The following is a 15,294-nucleotide window of genomic DNA, read 5'->3' as shown; positions in this document are numbered from 1 at the left end:
CAGACGTGCAGCAGGCTGACGCCGTCCTGATGATATAACACACATGTGGAACGAGTCACAGAGGGGGGTTTAAGTTTTGGTGAAAGTAATCTAACACCTCACTTTGCTCAGGAGGTAACGCAGGAACGTAACAAGTTACTTTTAAAAGTAACGTTACCAACACTGATCTCAACAGACCAGTCCCAATGAGTTTCTGTAGACGATGCCGGACCAGTCTGGACTGGTTTCTATAGATGTGGACAGATTATTACTGGTGTCTCAACAGACGTGCAGCGAGGATCATTTCCACAGATTTAAACAGACCAGGCTTATGTCAGTATATGATGCTGGACCATTACAGACTGGTTTCTACAGGTTAAAACTGACCAGTCCCAGTTGGTTTCTACGGATGTTGACTGACCAGTATAGCTTCCATACATGCAGACAGACCCTGACAGGTGGGTTTCTGGTTCTGGTGGATAAATAGTGAACTGGGATTCTCACCACTGGCGTCCTGCTGCCTCGTGCTGCTGGACCGTGTAACCAAACTGGTTTTCTTTGGAGCCAGAGAAGATCTTGAAGTTCTTTGTGTCGAAGTTGAAGCAGAGCTGAAGATCTGAAACACAGAAGGAGAAAGTCTTCTTACAGAGGAAGGTTCGGAAGCTGCCCAGTAAAACCAGTTCATCCCCACATACAAAACCTGCTCAATGTATCTGTCCTCTTAAACGTCCGCTTGATTTCTACAGAGACTCATTTCTACGCCCACGTGAGCAGGTCAAGGATCTCTGCTGCTATTATGTCACTCCATCACTATCACTCTGTCCTCCTACACATGAAAGCCTCTGCTGAGCAGGAAAGCTGTGGGTCTGCCTGTCGGGGTCTCGAGGAAATGTGGGAATGTTTCTAACTGAAGATGTTGAGAAATAAAAACATAAATGACATTTGATCACTAAAAGATCTGATGGAGTCAAAGCTTCCTCTAAGAGAACTGTCTCCGTCCCTCTGTGCTGATTACTTTGAACTTCATCCATTACATTGACTCCATCGTAATCTCTGAACTCGACGGTGGCGGTGTTGAAGCTGAGCAGACACACGACAGAGCCTCAACCTCCTCACTGCAATCAGGCACCCTGCACCTCCTCCCTCCTCCTCCTCCTCCTCCTCCCTCCTCCTCTCTTCTCCTCTCTTCTCCTCCTCCCTCCTCCTCTCTTCTCCTCTCTTCTCCTCCTGTCTTCTCCTCCCCAAACTTCCGCTGGTTCAAATTAAAACCTTTATCGAGCAGGAGGGTTGACAGGAGGACGCAGGGAGGACTGGAAGGCCTTGAAACGCTGCCGAGTCTGACTGACAGAGAGAGAGACTAAAGGAAGATGAAACGACGTCACACTGCGCTGATTTTCCACGACAGGAAACGGTCTGGAAAAACGAGGAGAGAGATGATTTCATCTTTTCATCAGAAGTTTGAATCTGTGTCATCCTATAAACAGATTAAAAGACAGAATCACTCCTGGTTATGGAGAGGCATTCTTCCTCCGTTAGATCATCGTTATGATGTTATTTGTGTTGAATACCAAGAGAGAAAAACAGCTTCCACATCCAAGCCCGGTCACTTCTTCTCCAAAAAAACAAAATGGCGGCAGCCAAGTGCCAAACTCGAGTCTTTAAAGAGGCATTCGATCATAAGAACATCAACAAGCTTCATCCTAATATGTTTGCTGCTGCTGCTTCAGTGTCCTTGATCCAAGCACTAACTTCATACCAGCCTATGACCTTTAGACCCCGTCATGACCCTTTGACCTTTGTGGTCTATCCCTGCGTGCTGAAGTATTTCCTCTGAGCACTCCGGCCGTCTCCTCCAGCTGTGTAAATGAGCGACGCGCTCAGAAAACTCAGCGTGCTGCGGGGCTGTTTGCCAGCAGGGACGATCTGGCTGCTGAGGACAAAAATAGCGGGCGCTGCGAGAGAAAGGAATGATGGGTAAATTGTCTCGGGCCTTTCAGGTGGGTTTTTATTTTCTCACAGCTGAGAGGAATCTGTCTGTCTGAGCCAAGCCAAGGCCCGACGCGATTTATAGCAGCTGTTGGAAAAGACGGAGAGACCTGGCAGAGCGGAGGAGAAGATCCAGATCTGACGGCTCTGATCGCTGCCACTCGACGCTCTGCCTGATCTGGAGGATCCTCTCTGGCTATCAGCGCGCATTTTTCTCACACAGCCGAGGAGTCTCTGTCTGCTGTGTTCGTACGACGGTGATTTTTCCAGATGTGCCTCTAACTGCTCTCATAATTGAAAGCAGATTAAAAGCAGCTACTGCATCATGGAGGAGAATATTTTGGGTCTGTGCTGTTTTTGCATAACCTCCAGTTTTCCAATCAGACGCAGGAGGAGGACATCAGTCGAATCAGGTCAAAGATGGGAGTGATTTACTGAGCGGCGCTGCCATCAAGCCGCTCGCAGCCAAACGCCGTCTGTGTCGCTTCCTCCAGCAGGCGTGCAGACGTCTCCGCTGGCTCAGCATCCCTGCAGCCTCGTGATAACCCCTCACCTCTGTGACAGGCAGCACAGGTCAAAGGTCACAACCCTGACAGTCTGCGTAATGTTTTCTGACCCGAGAGATTCAGAGCAGATGCAGCAGGCGGCAACTGGTGTCAGCTGGTCAACCACATTATGTGCCAAACTCCATTTAAAAAAGTGGACATTTAAGAATGATCATTCGCATCATGTCGTGTGTTACACTTTATACATCTACATGTTGTTACTGGTGTGTGGAGCCTTTACAGTGATGTAGATCACTGGGTCACGTGACCTGTCAGGTTCTATTAATGCAGGTCCCAGGTCTGTTTATCAGAACATCCTATAATAGTTTGTTTGTCTTGTAGGTCAGATGAGTCTCATTAACGTCTGTATTGTTTTATTGATGCTGTATAGCAAAGTTTCAGGAGCAGGGCCACACCTCAGCCGTGCCTCTCCGGGCATTCCCATAAAACTCCTCTTTTGCTCGCACTCTGCGCCCCTCTCTCCCTCTCTCCCTCTCTCCCTCTCTCCCTCCCTCTCTCCCTCTCTCCCTTCATCTCTCCCTATCTCCCTCCCTCCCCTGCTCTGTGTCTGTTTCTTTCTGTCCTCCTATCCGTGGCGTCCTGAGGGGGTTCGTCGTGCCCGGGTAACACGGCAGATCCCCACTGAGGCTTCCCCAAAACGCTGACCGCAACAAGTGTGACCTCTCTCACGTCTAAGCATCATCATCATCAATCTCATTAATCAAAACATTGTTCAATCACTTCCTGTTGAAGGTGTGCTCCTTGCTAGTGAATGTCTCTTTAAATAAAAACTCTTAACATGACCCCACGCAAATATACTCTGACTTAGAGCGACGGTGAAATGCTTTGTAATGTTGAAAAGTCTGGATCAGCTGATCGTGGATTGACAGACGGGAAAGAAATCAGAATCCTTCAGATCCAGACTAAACTTGTCTGGACTCCTTCATCATTAATGTTAAATTGAACACACAAACGAATCCGACGAAGCAGCTTTAATATGAATGACCTTCCTTTAGTCATGTTCAGTGTTTGTTTGTGAGCTATAAATGGACCTCGTGATGAGACTGTTTGTCTGCGGTGCTCATTACAGTCGAGGATAAATAGTTTAACAAGTAAGCAAACAACACAAGTCAAGATTTTACTATGGAATGATATTTTTGGTGGATGTCACCTGAGCTGAATTGAAACACGACTCCTTCTGTTTCAGGAAACGTGTTGATTTTTCACTTTGGAGTAAATTTCTGTCAGTGAGCACAGGGAAATAAAATTCTGCTTTTTTTGAATGAAGTTTGGTTTTCCTCCTTACATAAGATGACACGTATCAGCGCTGGCTTGATCTTCCTCCAGCGCTCACTCTTTAATTCCTCAGCCAGTGCTGTGAACAACAGTGCTTTCATTATTTGCTTTAGTTATGTAAAACTTTTTTATGCGTTACACAAATCTATCAGACTGCTCCGTCCCTGAAGCTGCGTCGTCTTACAGACTAAATCAAACCAGGGCGGCTGTGGTTACTATGAAGTGCAGCTGTGATGCCGAGCTGGCAGCGAGGAGTTTTTCTGTTATGGTTTTTAAAGTGCCACATGAGCGGAGTTTAATACAAGAGGGATTAAAGTGAGAGTCAGAGAGAGTCAACGATTCACACAGCAGTTTGTAAGTCTGTTTAAAGACAGATTCAGAACCTGCGAGGAGATTATTAACCCCACCTGCCTGGGACATAAAGCAGGTTAAATCAAACATGGGTCTGATGCTTTCCTGTGTGGCGTTACCAGCCACAACAACAACATGATGACTGACATGTTTAATGATCAGCAACACGCCGTAAAAACATCTGAGCTCCTGCAGACAAAAACATGACCTCACAGGCTGAACCTCGAGGGACACATCCAGAAACCTCCCGAACATCACACCGAAAGACAGAAGGGGATTTAATCAGTGTGAAACAGGAACTAGTTTCTTCTTTATCCACCATCAGGTCATTTTCAAACTGTTACATAAGAAGGCTGAACAGCATCCTAAACCCCTCCCCCCACAGTCGAATGTCAGAACAGGTGAGCTGCATCCGTGTGATCAACATCATCAGTGATCAACTTTGAGCCAGGTTTTTGATCCAACGCAATTTTAGTTGAACACAAAATAACAAACAAACTCACTTATCGAGGCAGAGGTAGAGTAGCAACTCAATGTGTCAGTGTGTCAATGGAGTCTGGTGTCTTTGCAGAGAGGCAGGAAACGTTTCCGGCTACCTTTATGTTATGTTACACAACTATAGTGTTAGATCCGAAATAACCATTTGAGACAAAAAAGTCACACAATGATACAAAACAAACGAACAGATAGAGGCAGCAGCAGCTCAGCAACTCCAATCTTCAGCGAGCTAAAATCAGTGTTTTTATGAATGGAGTCTGGTGTGTGTGCAGAGAGCGATGTAAAAAAAACAATCATCTTCCTCTGTAACAAAAAGGTCTATCTCTGTAGGGATCCTTTCTGTCATGTTGTCACACACTTAGAAGAACAATCTGAGCCTGTCAGTGGAAACAACAAGAACTTTTAGTGGACGACCTTTGACCCATCAAGGATTATGTTGCAGCCGTTACAGCCTGTTTCACTGCTGCAGGATGAACACATCTACTGGAGACATTGAAAACATTTTAATCCTGTGAGTCATTTAGAATCTAAAATATGAACAAATAGGGTTTAGAGATATCATTAATATCCTCGAACAGTTTTTAGCCTCCTTCTGTTTCCGATACCGAACAGGAACTATCAGGCTCATCGATGCATTTCTGATTTTGTCCAACACAACACACATGATAACATTTAGTCTCTGAGGAACATCATCAGTGCTTCAAGTGTTGTTTTTAGAATATTTACTCATTTGAATTTTGGCTCTAAAGGAAGCGAAGGAAACCTCTTTTCACATGGGTTCACTTCCTCTTCTGTTTTTAACCTCCAGAATAAAACAAGACTTCATTACTGCAGTAAAAGTGAGTTACCCCCCAGTGTTCAAGATAAAGACTCTTAACATCAGAGTGACTTTTATTATAATAAATGTTTATAAAGTGTTATAGAGGCGAATAAATGTGATGATCACTGTGAACAAACCTGCTCTGTTTCAGAAACACGTGTGCATACATCACATAAGGTGTTTCCCTTTAAAGGAGCGTGCAGATTCAAAATAAGACGTTCCATCGATGAACGTACGGAGGCCTCGAGAGGCAAGCGAGGAAAAAAAGATTCTGGTGATGAAAATAATTTATTCATATCCAAAATAAAAACACGACAGTAATTGAACCGGCTTACAGAGCAAATACAGCCTGTAGCTAACTTGTTAAAGTGCAGAGAGGAACGTGTTAAACTTCTGCCCCCTGTGGCCACAATGAGCATTACAACAACAAACACTGAAAATAACGTTTGTCACTTGTGTTCACAGACAAAACTATGAAGTAACACCGAAAATAATCCTGGAAAAAAAACACGTTTTTACAGATTAAAAAGACACAGATTTCACTCGTTTTCAAACGTAACAAAATAAAAGAGATAACATGAAAAAATGTAGAAATATAGTTTGGAAAAATTATTATGGCAAAAAAAAAAAATTGTTTTAGGTGGGAAAAAGAAGGAATAAGAAACATAGAAAAATTATGAACTTTATAAAGTCAAAACAGGAGAGTAAGATGAGGTCAACTTAAAAGCATGGATCGCAAGATTATTCATGCTTTCATCACTTCCTTCGCAGGACTTCTTGAATGACGTGAGTCCAGAAATAAATTAAAAACACGCTTTGGTAGAAAAACTAAACTTTGGAAAATGTGAGTGGAACCTTTTTTAATTAAAAATCTTAAAATAAAAAAATGAATTTCAAATAAATCTTTGGACCTTGCACCTTTTGAACACCTGGCTGCAGCTCTGTCCTTCCTACAGGTAACAACAGCTGCTAAAGAGGCTGGAGCTCACCTGGCAGGAGGCTGCAGGTCCACAGCAGCAGCAGCAGAAGGTGATAATCCATGAGTGTGTTTCAACAGGAATAGTGATGCAGACTGAGTGTGAGTCGGTGGGCTGATTCTTAACTCTGCTGCTCTGATGAAGGAGGGAGGAGAGGAGGAGCACAGTAAACACACCTCCTCCTGCATCACGTGCTAACACACACACACACTCACACACAGATCTCTGGTCTTTAAAGAGCCGTTAACTTCACCATCTCTTTTTCAAACAGGAGGTTTAACGTCGTGATCGGTGCACAAACAGGAAATGCCTCCATTCATGTGATCACGCAGGCGGTGCAGCGACCACATGTTCATCTGTCCAACTATCCTGCAGACGAGACGAGAGCTGAGAGAAGTTCTTCCAAACATTTCATCTGGATCAGAATTATCTGGATTTGGAAATGTGCATTTTTTCTACCCAGGTTCAGCTCATCCTTCTTCCTGTTGTCCTGGATTTTCAAAGTAAAAGTGGATTGGATTGACCTGATCACTTTATTTATACAGCTCCTTTCAAAATAAAGTGTTTATGGAAGTTCTAGGAAGTAACCTAAAAAGGTTCCTATAAACACGATGTTGCTAGTTTTTTTTTCTTGAAATTTGTGACTTTAATCTTTAATCTCATTAAGCCGCACACTGGATCGTGCTCCCATTAGTTCCACCACTTGGTGGTAGTTAAATGTGCCTTCTCTGCCCAGCACCTGGAGTTATCACCTGGATGTGCACACCTTGGTAAACTTTTCAAATGTACGACTTTAAAGATTTAATCTGAAGATGTTCATGTAAATAAATGTCTGTAAGTCTCTCTCTCTCTCTGAATGAGGTAACACATGGTGACTGAGCCTATGGCCCACTGATGAAAGCCTTTCATTTGCAGTATATAGTATTATTATGGGCTGGGCGTCTGTGGCGGCGCCCAGTTAGTGATGCGTTTTCCATCAGCCAGCAGTGGTTGGTCTGCCAGAGAGGGTAGGCGGAGCTAAGCGGCTGCTTTTCCGCTCTCTGCAAGTGTTGCGAGTAAACAGTAATCTACTATGGCTGAACAAACAAAGAAAAGATGGATGACTACAGATACAACTTCAACAAGAAGTGAAAATCCAAAGAAGAAGAAACAAACTCGACGCTCAGATGAAGCAAACAGTCTGAAAAGGAAAGCGACCGTCAGCCAGGAAAATCAAGAGTTACAACCGGAGCCGACCGTGGACGTCACACATGCAGCACTGTGTGGATATCTGAAGTGTGCTCCTGCAGTTAGCATATATCGCCATTAGGGGGCGCCCAAGAGAACGAAACAGAAGTCTTCGAGATTGTCACTTTAATCTCTGAATATTTTTGAGTTGTTCCTCATAATATTTTTTACAATGACCCGAATACGTCGTCATGAGGAAGCGAAGAGGATCCTGAGTTTCTCTCTCTCCTTGGAGCTGACTCAGTGATGATTATTGTTGTGTCTCTTTAAATGCTCTTACAAAAACTGTGGGGGACATTCACACCTGGTATGTTACCCATAGAGGGCGCTATAAATATTGGCGCGACCCCCAAAAATGTGCTTATGCTAAAAATGATTAACTCTACAACAGGACATAATAACAAAGGCTGATTTACAACACAAAGTAATGAAGAAGTCACCCAACAAATGTTAATAACGAACAATGAAATCTGTAAATAAAACCAGCTCCTCCCTCCTGACCCTGAGGACACACGGTGGATTGTTTGTTTGTCTGCAGAACACAGAAATCACTTCAGGTCACTTTGCATCAACGAGACAGACCCGCAGGAATCTGACCTCCAACCAAAACCAAGTCTGAATCAGGAAATAAACTTGGGATGAGTCCTCACGCTGTGATTGTGTCGGCACATTTATGTTCCCACAATATGAGTAACACACACACACACTCACACACACGCTCCCTCCCTGTCAATAAAAGATAGTGCAGAGCTGCGAGCTGGACGGCAGCACGCTGCTGGAAGTAACAAGTGGAAACTCAGAGTCAAGCAGCAGAGTTAAAGTGAAACAGACGATAAAACAGCTTTTAACTCAGCCTGAGGGTCAGTGAACACAACACCATGTTACTGTCCAACATATGTACTGAACATACAGACAGACGGACAGGTGGACAGGTGGACAGGCGGGAGCTGACCTGTCCTCACACAGAGCAGCAGATTCACTCTTGGAAACAGAAACAGTCGATGAGCTGATTTATCTTAGTTTCCTCTTCCTGTGGACGACACGTCGCGCTCATGATGTCACACCAGACGTCCTGCACATGTCCACCGAGTCCAGCTCAAGTTTAATATCGTGCCTGCTCTGTTCGTCGTTTCACTCATCGTCTTTGTTCTGAAACCAAAATGGTTTATGAAATATATTTTCTGTTTCATGATAGCGCCCCCTATTGATGCATCAGATACGACATCTGTGATGTCCAGCAGGGGGAGACTCCACTGGTTGGTCCTTCTCTCTTGATTTATTCCCTCAGTAAACAGTTTCCTAATGAAACCAAAATAGAGTTGCACTTTGCTAACCAAGCTAGCACTAGCATTACCTGATAACTTAGCATTTGCTTACCTCTACTAAGCTCCACCATCTCATCCAGATATGGTCACGTGTGGCTCAGAAAAAACAACATGGCGACAGCGGACATGCCCAAAGTCAGGGACTCAACGTTTGGGACAAGTCACTCAAAGAGGCAATGACAAGGTCAATATCACTCAATGCATTCACCAAAATATCACACCATGCCTTCGAAAGACAAATATTTATGGATGACTACAGATACAACTTCAACAAGCAGTCTGAAAAGGAAAGCGACCGTCAGCCAGGAAAATCAAGAGTTACAACCGGAGCCGACCGTGGACGTCTGCTTAAACTGGGAAGTGTGCTCCTGTAATTACCGTAAATCGCCATTAGGGGGCGCCCAAGAGAGCAAAACTGATCAAGATAACATCTTTAAGTTAAAAGTGAATGTTAGTCAAGTTTTCTGATTATAAATGCGCAGGAAAGCTATAAAATATAACTTCAGATGAGTTATTAACATGAGGAGAGTCAGTGACAAACTCTGAGATCATCTGAACCACAAAACAAATCTGCAGACTGAAGCACTTAATGAACGTCTGAGCAGAGACGGTTCACTTCCTGACGCTCAACAAACATGTCGTTTAGTAAATGTAACTTGTATTGTTAGTGCTGCAGCGTGTTGTGTAACGTGGTCACTAATAAAGCAGGAGGAGCAGGTCTCTGTGCCGCTCCTCTTAATAAAGTGAAACGTTGTAAAACAGGGAAGGACGACTGCGACCAATAAACCAACAGCACTGCCGTCTGCTCAGCCTGGTTCTGTCTGTGAGGAAATCTGCAGCACATCAAACACTTATATATTTATATTTGTGTGTCTGGAACAACAGGTCCTCAACGTCACTGTTTCAGCCTCTAAAAGAAGAGCTAATTGCTGTCGCAGTGTTCAGCTCTGGTTCACCGTCACAGTCGCTGGTTAACTGCTCCCAGATGCTCCGGTTGTCCTGGCCCGAGGAGACGTCCAGCCGAGCTCGGCAGCAGGACAGACTGACGCTGTTAAAAGGGCTTTTCCACTGAACGTACTGAATCTTTACTCCACATACTGTTCTTACAAGCAGAAGAAAGAAGTGTCGTCTGACACACAGAAGCAGCTGGAGGCGGGAGCTTCGGTCTCTCTGCCTCAGAGCGACCGAAGTGTCTCCTCCTGATTCATGTCTTCATGTTTATGAGTCTGTGCACATTATTGAGCTGAAGCCCCACTCCTGTGTTTATTAACATATTTCATATTTAGCCATTTTGACCAAATGACCAACTTATGTCGTTTCATTTTGTGTTCTTCAGGCTGTAAACATGTTTATTTCTGCTGTAAAGTTAAACATGGGGCTCTATGGGGACTGACTCACTGCTGGAGACAGCCTCAAGTGGACACCAGAGGAACTGCAGCTTGTTTAGCGCTTAAGAAGAAGCCAGTGGTCAAGCAGGTATAATTGCTTGATGATCTCCTACGATACATTTTTGCAGTGCAGGTATTAAGTTTTGATTTCATGAATAAGTTGAGTTACACAGGAAACATGTGTGTTGTCTCTGCAGGACTTTCAGCACATGTTCCTCTGTGTTTAAAGACTTTCTGATAATAGAAAACAAAGAGCTGTTGATGCACTGAGAGCCCTGAAACACCTCAGTGCTGCTGTGAGAGCGGCCTGCAGTCCTCTCTCCCTCCGTCAGTCAGCTTTAATAACAAGAGCAGAGATGTGTCTTTACTGCCACCTGGTGGAAAAAACAATGTAAGACTTTTACATTGATGCCTTCTTGATATATTTTCCTGCATAAACATATTTAAAAGGTCTGAAATGTGTCATCATTTCTAATCAGCGTGGATAGAGATCACTCTTGCACCAGACTCTGAGTACTGTGAGAACGTCATCAGGGTCAGAGACAGCGTCTAATCTGTGAGCAGATTTATGATGGAAAGTAAGAGTGGTAAGAAAGTGACTCCAAGAAATCCAGTGGTAGATGTTTCATTAATTTTATTGGATTTAAAAGAGAGGGAGACACAAAAACACCTGAGACAGTCATGACGACAGCGTCACAGCACGTTTCATCTGCAGAGGTTCAAAGGGTTCAAAGCGGAGAGATCTTAATCAGAAAAGCAAAGCAGTGGGACAAGCGTGCAAAGAGTCTCCAGCTGTGCTAACAGCTCTGTGAGGCTGTCAGGCATGATACTTCATAGTGTTGCAAGATGCTAACATGCTAACATTAGCTAATTAACAGTAAAAACAAAAAGTAAAACTGAAGCTGATTGAAATGATAGTTCTTCCTCCACGGCTGAAACATGAAGCTAACGCTGAGTACCAAACGCTGCAGTTCCTCTGGTGTCCACTTGAGGCTGTCTCCAGCAGTGAGTCAGTCCCCATAGAGCCCCATGTTAAACTTTACAGCAGAAATAAACATGTTTACACCTCAAACCCAAACAGTGACTGTCCAATCATACTCTAAGTAAGCACGGCCATCACTAAGGAAGTTCAAAGTGTATTAAGCCGCTGTCAATGTTAGCATGTCTGGCTAAAGAAAACATTATTAATCAGCGTTAACGACACACACTACAGATTTAGATTTTAAATGATCCGTCTTCAGGTGTCTCTGTCGCTCCGGTCGGTGTCGGTGTTACTGCAGCTCGTCGACCGCTCGCTGACGTCCACAGCGGCAAACTTCACCTTCCTGTTCGACCTCTGCAGACACAAACACACAATGATCATACGTTCTCGTGGTGATCTCAGGTCCATCCTGACGATAAGCACGCCCCCCGGACGTCAACGGGCTGTAAAGGATGTCCCAGCCCGTCCCTGATGACCTTCTGACTGTGTGAAACAAACAGTTTGTCAGCTTTGACAAATGTCACCTTACCAGTTGTAGAAAGTTAGTTCCTTCTGTGTGAATCATCACACAATAATAACCACTGGTTCATTTATGAATCGCAAGCAGCCAATTCAGCATCTGTTCAGCGAACAAAGGATCTCTTGTCTCTGTGAAACCTCATTTTTTGTGACGTCTTCTCGCTGCAATCTAATTTCGGTGCCTTTCGCACAAATCGTAAATTCAATCTGTTGGGAAATTATAATCCATATCTCATATTTCCTCACCTGTTTCTCTGCGAGCCCTCGGGGGTATCGGGAAATGTCGTCCCGCCGTCGCTCCGCCCTCTCCCAGTCGTCCAACCACAGCTGGCGTCGGTACTCCGACTGACGAGACGTGATTCGCTGGTAGATGGCCTGATTCTGACGGCTAACCAGCAGAAGCTCCTCCCTCCTCTTGTCGGCATTCAAACTGAGGAGGGAACACAGAAGAAGGAGAAGAGAGGAGGGCAGACACGGGTCGCTTAGTGGAAAATGCTGTTTAATAGTTAGCCTCAATCTATCGTCTGTTTAATCGTCAGCATGTAGATTCAAACGATGGGAGCTGAAGAGAGGAGGGGCTCAGGAGCAAACACCCTGTCAGACATATTAGCACCAAAGTTAGCGTGTTGACGCTGGTTTTTCAGACCCGGGAAGACACTCTAATAAATGCAGATGGTCTATTTTCCCATCGCCAGTGAAGTATCCTCCTGTCGGTCTCTTTTATGCTGCGTCACCGTCTGATGTCACAAACGCGCCCGAAACCTGTCGCCTTATTTCTTCTTCCCCTCGGATCACAGCAAGCTCTCTCACCGCGCTCTCTTGCCAGCGTTGCTGCATCTTGCACGAGACAAAGAACAAATTTGCCGTTGTATGTTGTTGTTCTGTATTTACACGACAGCGGACGGAACGTCAATGTGCGTCATAGCATCACGCTGGAAAGGGGGTGACCCGGGTTTTGTGTTCCTATCAATGCCGATCGGAGCCGAGGCGATAATTACCTGGGTCTACTGCAGAGTCATGTGACCCGGGCCTGAATGCTGATTGTAACCTTTCCCACTAAGCAACAAAGCCAAAACATGTTTGAAAACTCCACCTTCAAGTTAAAGTTCAACAAAGTTAGCCTCTGTCCAACCTCTACGTCATGAGGAGCACGTTTAAAGGTGGAACTGTTCGAATTTTTAGCAGCTTTGAGTCACAAATAAAAGATTTTATAACATTTTACACTTCTTGTCAAGATTTGTTTGCCTTTATTTATAGGACAGGTGAAGAGAGACAGGAAATGTGGGGAGTAGAGAGCGGGGGGTGACATGCACCAAGGCCGACCAGGAGTCGAACCAGCGATCAGTGAGTGGAGGACGGTAGCCTCTGTACACGAGGCATTGACATCCCTGTTTGAGGGCAGATAAATAACCTGTCCCCGCCATCACACGTCCAGATCAATAATTGAACAGTGTAACAGAGCTGTTCACATCCATTAATGAAAGGTCCAACAAGACGCACGGCCTCGTCACAGCAGTGTTAAAGACCTCAGAGGAGCAGGAGCAGCGTCGAGAAAGACTCACAGGGAAAGATTTCAAGCTGGCCACCCGTCTGTCTGTCTGTCTGTCTCACTATATGTCTGTCTGTCTGTCAGTGTCCTTGTCTTTCTCCCTGACTGTCTTTCTGTATCTCTCTCTCCCTCTCTCTCTCCCTCCCTCCCTCCCTCTCTCTCTCTCTCTCCCTCCCTCCCTCTCTCCCTCCCTCTCTCTCTCTCTCTCTCTCTCCCTCCCTCCCTCTCTCCCTCCCTCTCTCTCTCTCTCCCTCCCTCTCTCTCTCCCTCCCTCTCTCTCTCTCTCTCTCTCTCTCCCTCCCTCCCTCTCTCTCTCTCTCTCTCTCTCTCTCTCCCTCCCTCCCCCTCTCTCTCCCCCTCCCTCTCTCTCTCTCTCTCTCTCTCTCTCCCTCCCTCCCTCCCTCTCTCTCTCCCTCCCTCTCTCCCTCCCTCTCTTTCTCTCTCCCTCCCTCCCTGTCTCTCTCTCCCTCCCTCCCTCCCTCTCTCTCTCTCTCTCTCTCTCCCTCCCTCCCTCTCTCTCTCCCTCCCTCCCTCCCTCTCTCTCTCTCCCTCCCTCTCTCCCTCTCTCTCTCTCTCTCTCTCTCTCCCTCCCTCCCTCTCTCTCTCTCTCTCCCTCTATCTCTCTCTCTCTCTCTCCCCTCCAGTCTCAGCAGACGTCTGTTCACCATGGTTCTGGTTCTGGTTCTGGTTCTGCTCGAGGTTTGTGTCTCAGTATAAAACCAGGTATCTGTGTGACAGTGAGCGGACCTGAGCTCACTGTGTACCGTGTGTGTGCAGGTTGTTACCTCCTCAGGTGGTGCTGGTTCCGATGGTCCACCAGGCCCTGAGAGCGAACGATGTCGGCCAGCTTGGAGGCGAGGAGGCGGTTATCTCTGTCGATGATGGACAGCCGCTCGTCCTGCAGCTGAGTCACAGAGATCAGACTGACGTTAGACTTCATTAGATTCAGGTGATCCAGGTGAACTCCCGGTTTAAATGACATCAGAGGATTGATTGACAGTTCAGTTAAAGGTCACATTTTAACTCTGAGCGTCTGACAGCTCACTGACCTGTAGTTTTTTCAGTTTGAGCTGGACGTGAGCTGGCGTCCTCGTACCCTTGTTGTCCACAACTGGCAGGGCAGAGCTTACCTGGACAGGTAAACACAGGTAAGTGCAAAATGGACCTATCTAACTACACCTCCTAAATTATACGACTTCAGTCAGACGTACCAACAAAACTAAATGTGCTGCTTTAAAATGGGTCAAAAGCTTTTGCTGACCTTTGCTACTCATGTTGGTGTGAATTTAGGCCCCGCCTCTGACCTGGCAGAAAGCCAATCATAGTTTAGGATGACGTGGTGGCCAATCAGATTTCAGGGTGGGCTTGTGCCATCCTGGCCACCCGCTGGACACAACCCTGACATAATGTGCACTTCTTTAAATGTGCTTTAAATGTGCTTTATATAATTTTATATGTTTAACTGAAATACTGCTGCGCTTAGTAAATGTCCTCCATCAAGGATCAATACAGTCTTATCTATACAAAACCATTAGACCTTACTTTAAGACTCCTGTGAATCTGGAACGTCTCTGAAGATTTTGTATCAAAGTTAAAAACACAAACCTTCCTGCGGTGGTTGTCGAAGTCGCTCTGGTCCCATCGCTGCTGCAGGAAGCGGTTTGTGACGGGCTTCAGCGGCTGGTACGACCTGTGCATGCTGCTGATACTAACCTCACACTGACTCTCTCACTGACTCAGTCAGACCCCGCTTCAGGTGTGTGTGTTTGCAGGTGTGGGGGGTGATTGCCATGGAGATGTACCCCTCTTTATCTCATTGCAGCAGATAAGGTTTCTTTTAATAGTTAATGAG

The 15,294-nt window shown here is 45.5% G+C and overlaps 2 protein-coding genes across 2 annotated transcripts in view; both read right to left on the bottom strand.

Annotated features, from left to right (window-relative positions):
- itga11b (integrin, alpha 11b) overlaps positions 1-6,516 on the bottom strand; it is a 28,297-nt gene extending 21,781 nt beyond the window's left edge. The window contains exons 1-2 of the mRNA XM_069685971.1: positions 6,465-6,516; positions 484-595 (exon numbers count right to left, since the gene is read on the bottom strand). Coding sequence (XP_069542072.1) covers positions 484-595; positions 6,465-6,516 — 164 coding nt within the window. The remainder of the gene's footprint in view (positions 1-483; positions 596-6,464) is intronic.
- A 5,113-nt stretch (positions 6,517-11,629) lies between these two features.
- LOC138612610 (sperm axonemal maintenance protein CFAP97D1) lies at positions 11,630-15,140 on the bottom strand. Its single transcript, XM_069685970.1, has 5 exons — positions 15,048-15,140; positions 14,492-14,572; positions 14,228-14,346; positions 12,140-12,323; positions 11,630-11,728 (listed from the first exon to the last, which is right to left on the bottom strand). The coding sequence occupies exons 1-5, from the start codon at positions 15,138-15,140 to the stop codon at positions 11,630-11,632; spliced, it is 576 nt and encodes a 191-aa protein (XP_069542071.1).
- Between the last annotated feature and the right edge of the window lie 154 nt (positions 15,141-15,294).

Source organism: Semicossyphus pulcher, unplaced genomic scaffold, assembly GCF_022749685.1.
Source record: "Semicossyphus pulcher isolate SPU_LCO1_2020_fin unplaced genomic scaffold, fSemPul1.0.p SCAF_8, whole genome shotgun sequence".
NCBI lineage: Eukaryota > Metazoa > Chordata > Actinopteri > Labriformes > Labridae > Semicossyphus > Semicossyphus pulcher.
The sequence above is the reverse complement of the archived record's forward strand: the minus strand, read 5'-3'. Positions and strand labels throughout refer to the sequence as shown.

What these genes read in the sequence shown, in the direction of transcription:
- LOC138612610 (XM_069685970.1), bottom strand. Translation starts at nt 15,140, where the DNA reads ATGCACAGGTCGTACCAGCCGCTGAAGCCCGTCACAAACCGCTTCCTG. An exon ending in TCAAACTGAAAAAACTACAG is followed by an intron (nt 14,347 to 14,491) that starts GTCAGTGAGCTG and finishes TCTGTGACTCAG; the next exon opens with CTGCAGGACGAGCGGCTGTC. An exon ending in GAGGGCTCGCAGAGAAACAG is followed by an intron (nt 11,729 to 12,139) that starts GTGAGGAAATAT and finishes TTGTGTCTGCAG; the next exon opens with AGGTCGAACAGGAAGGTGAA.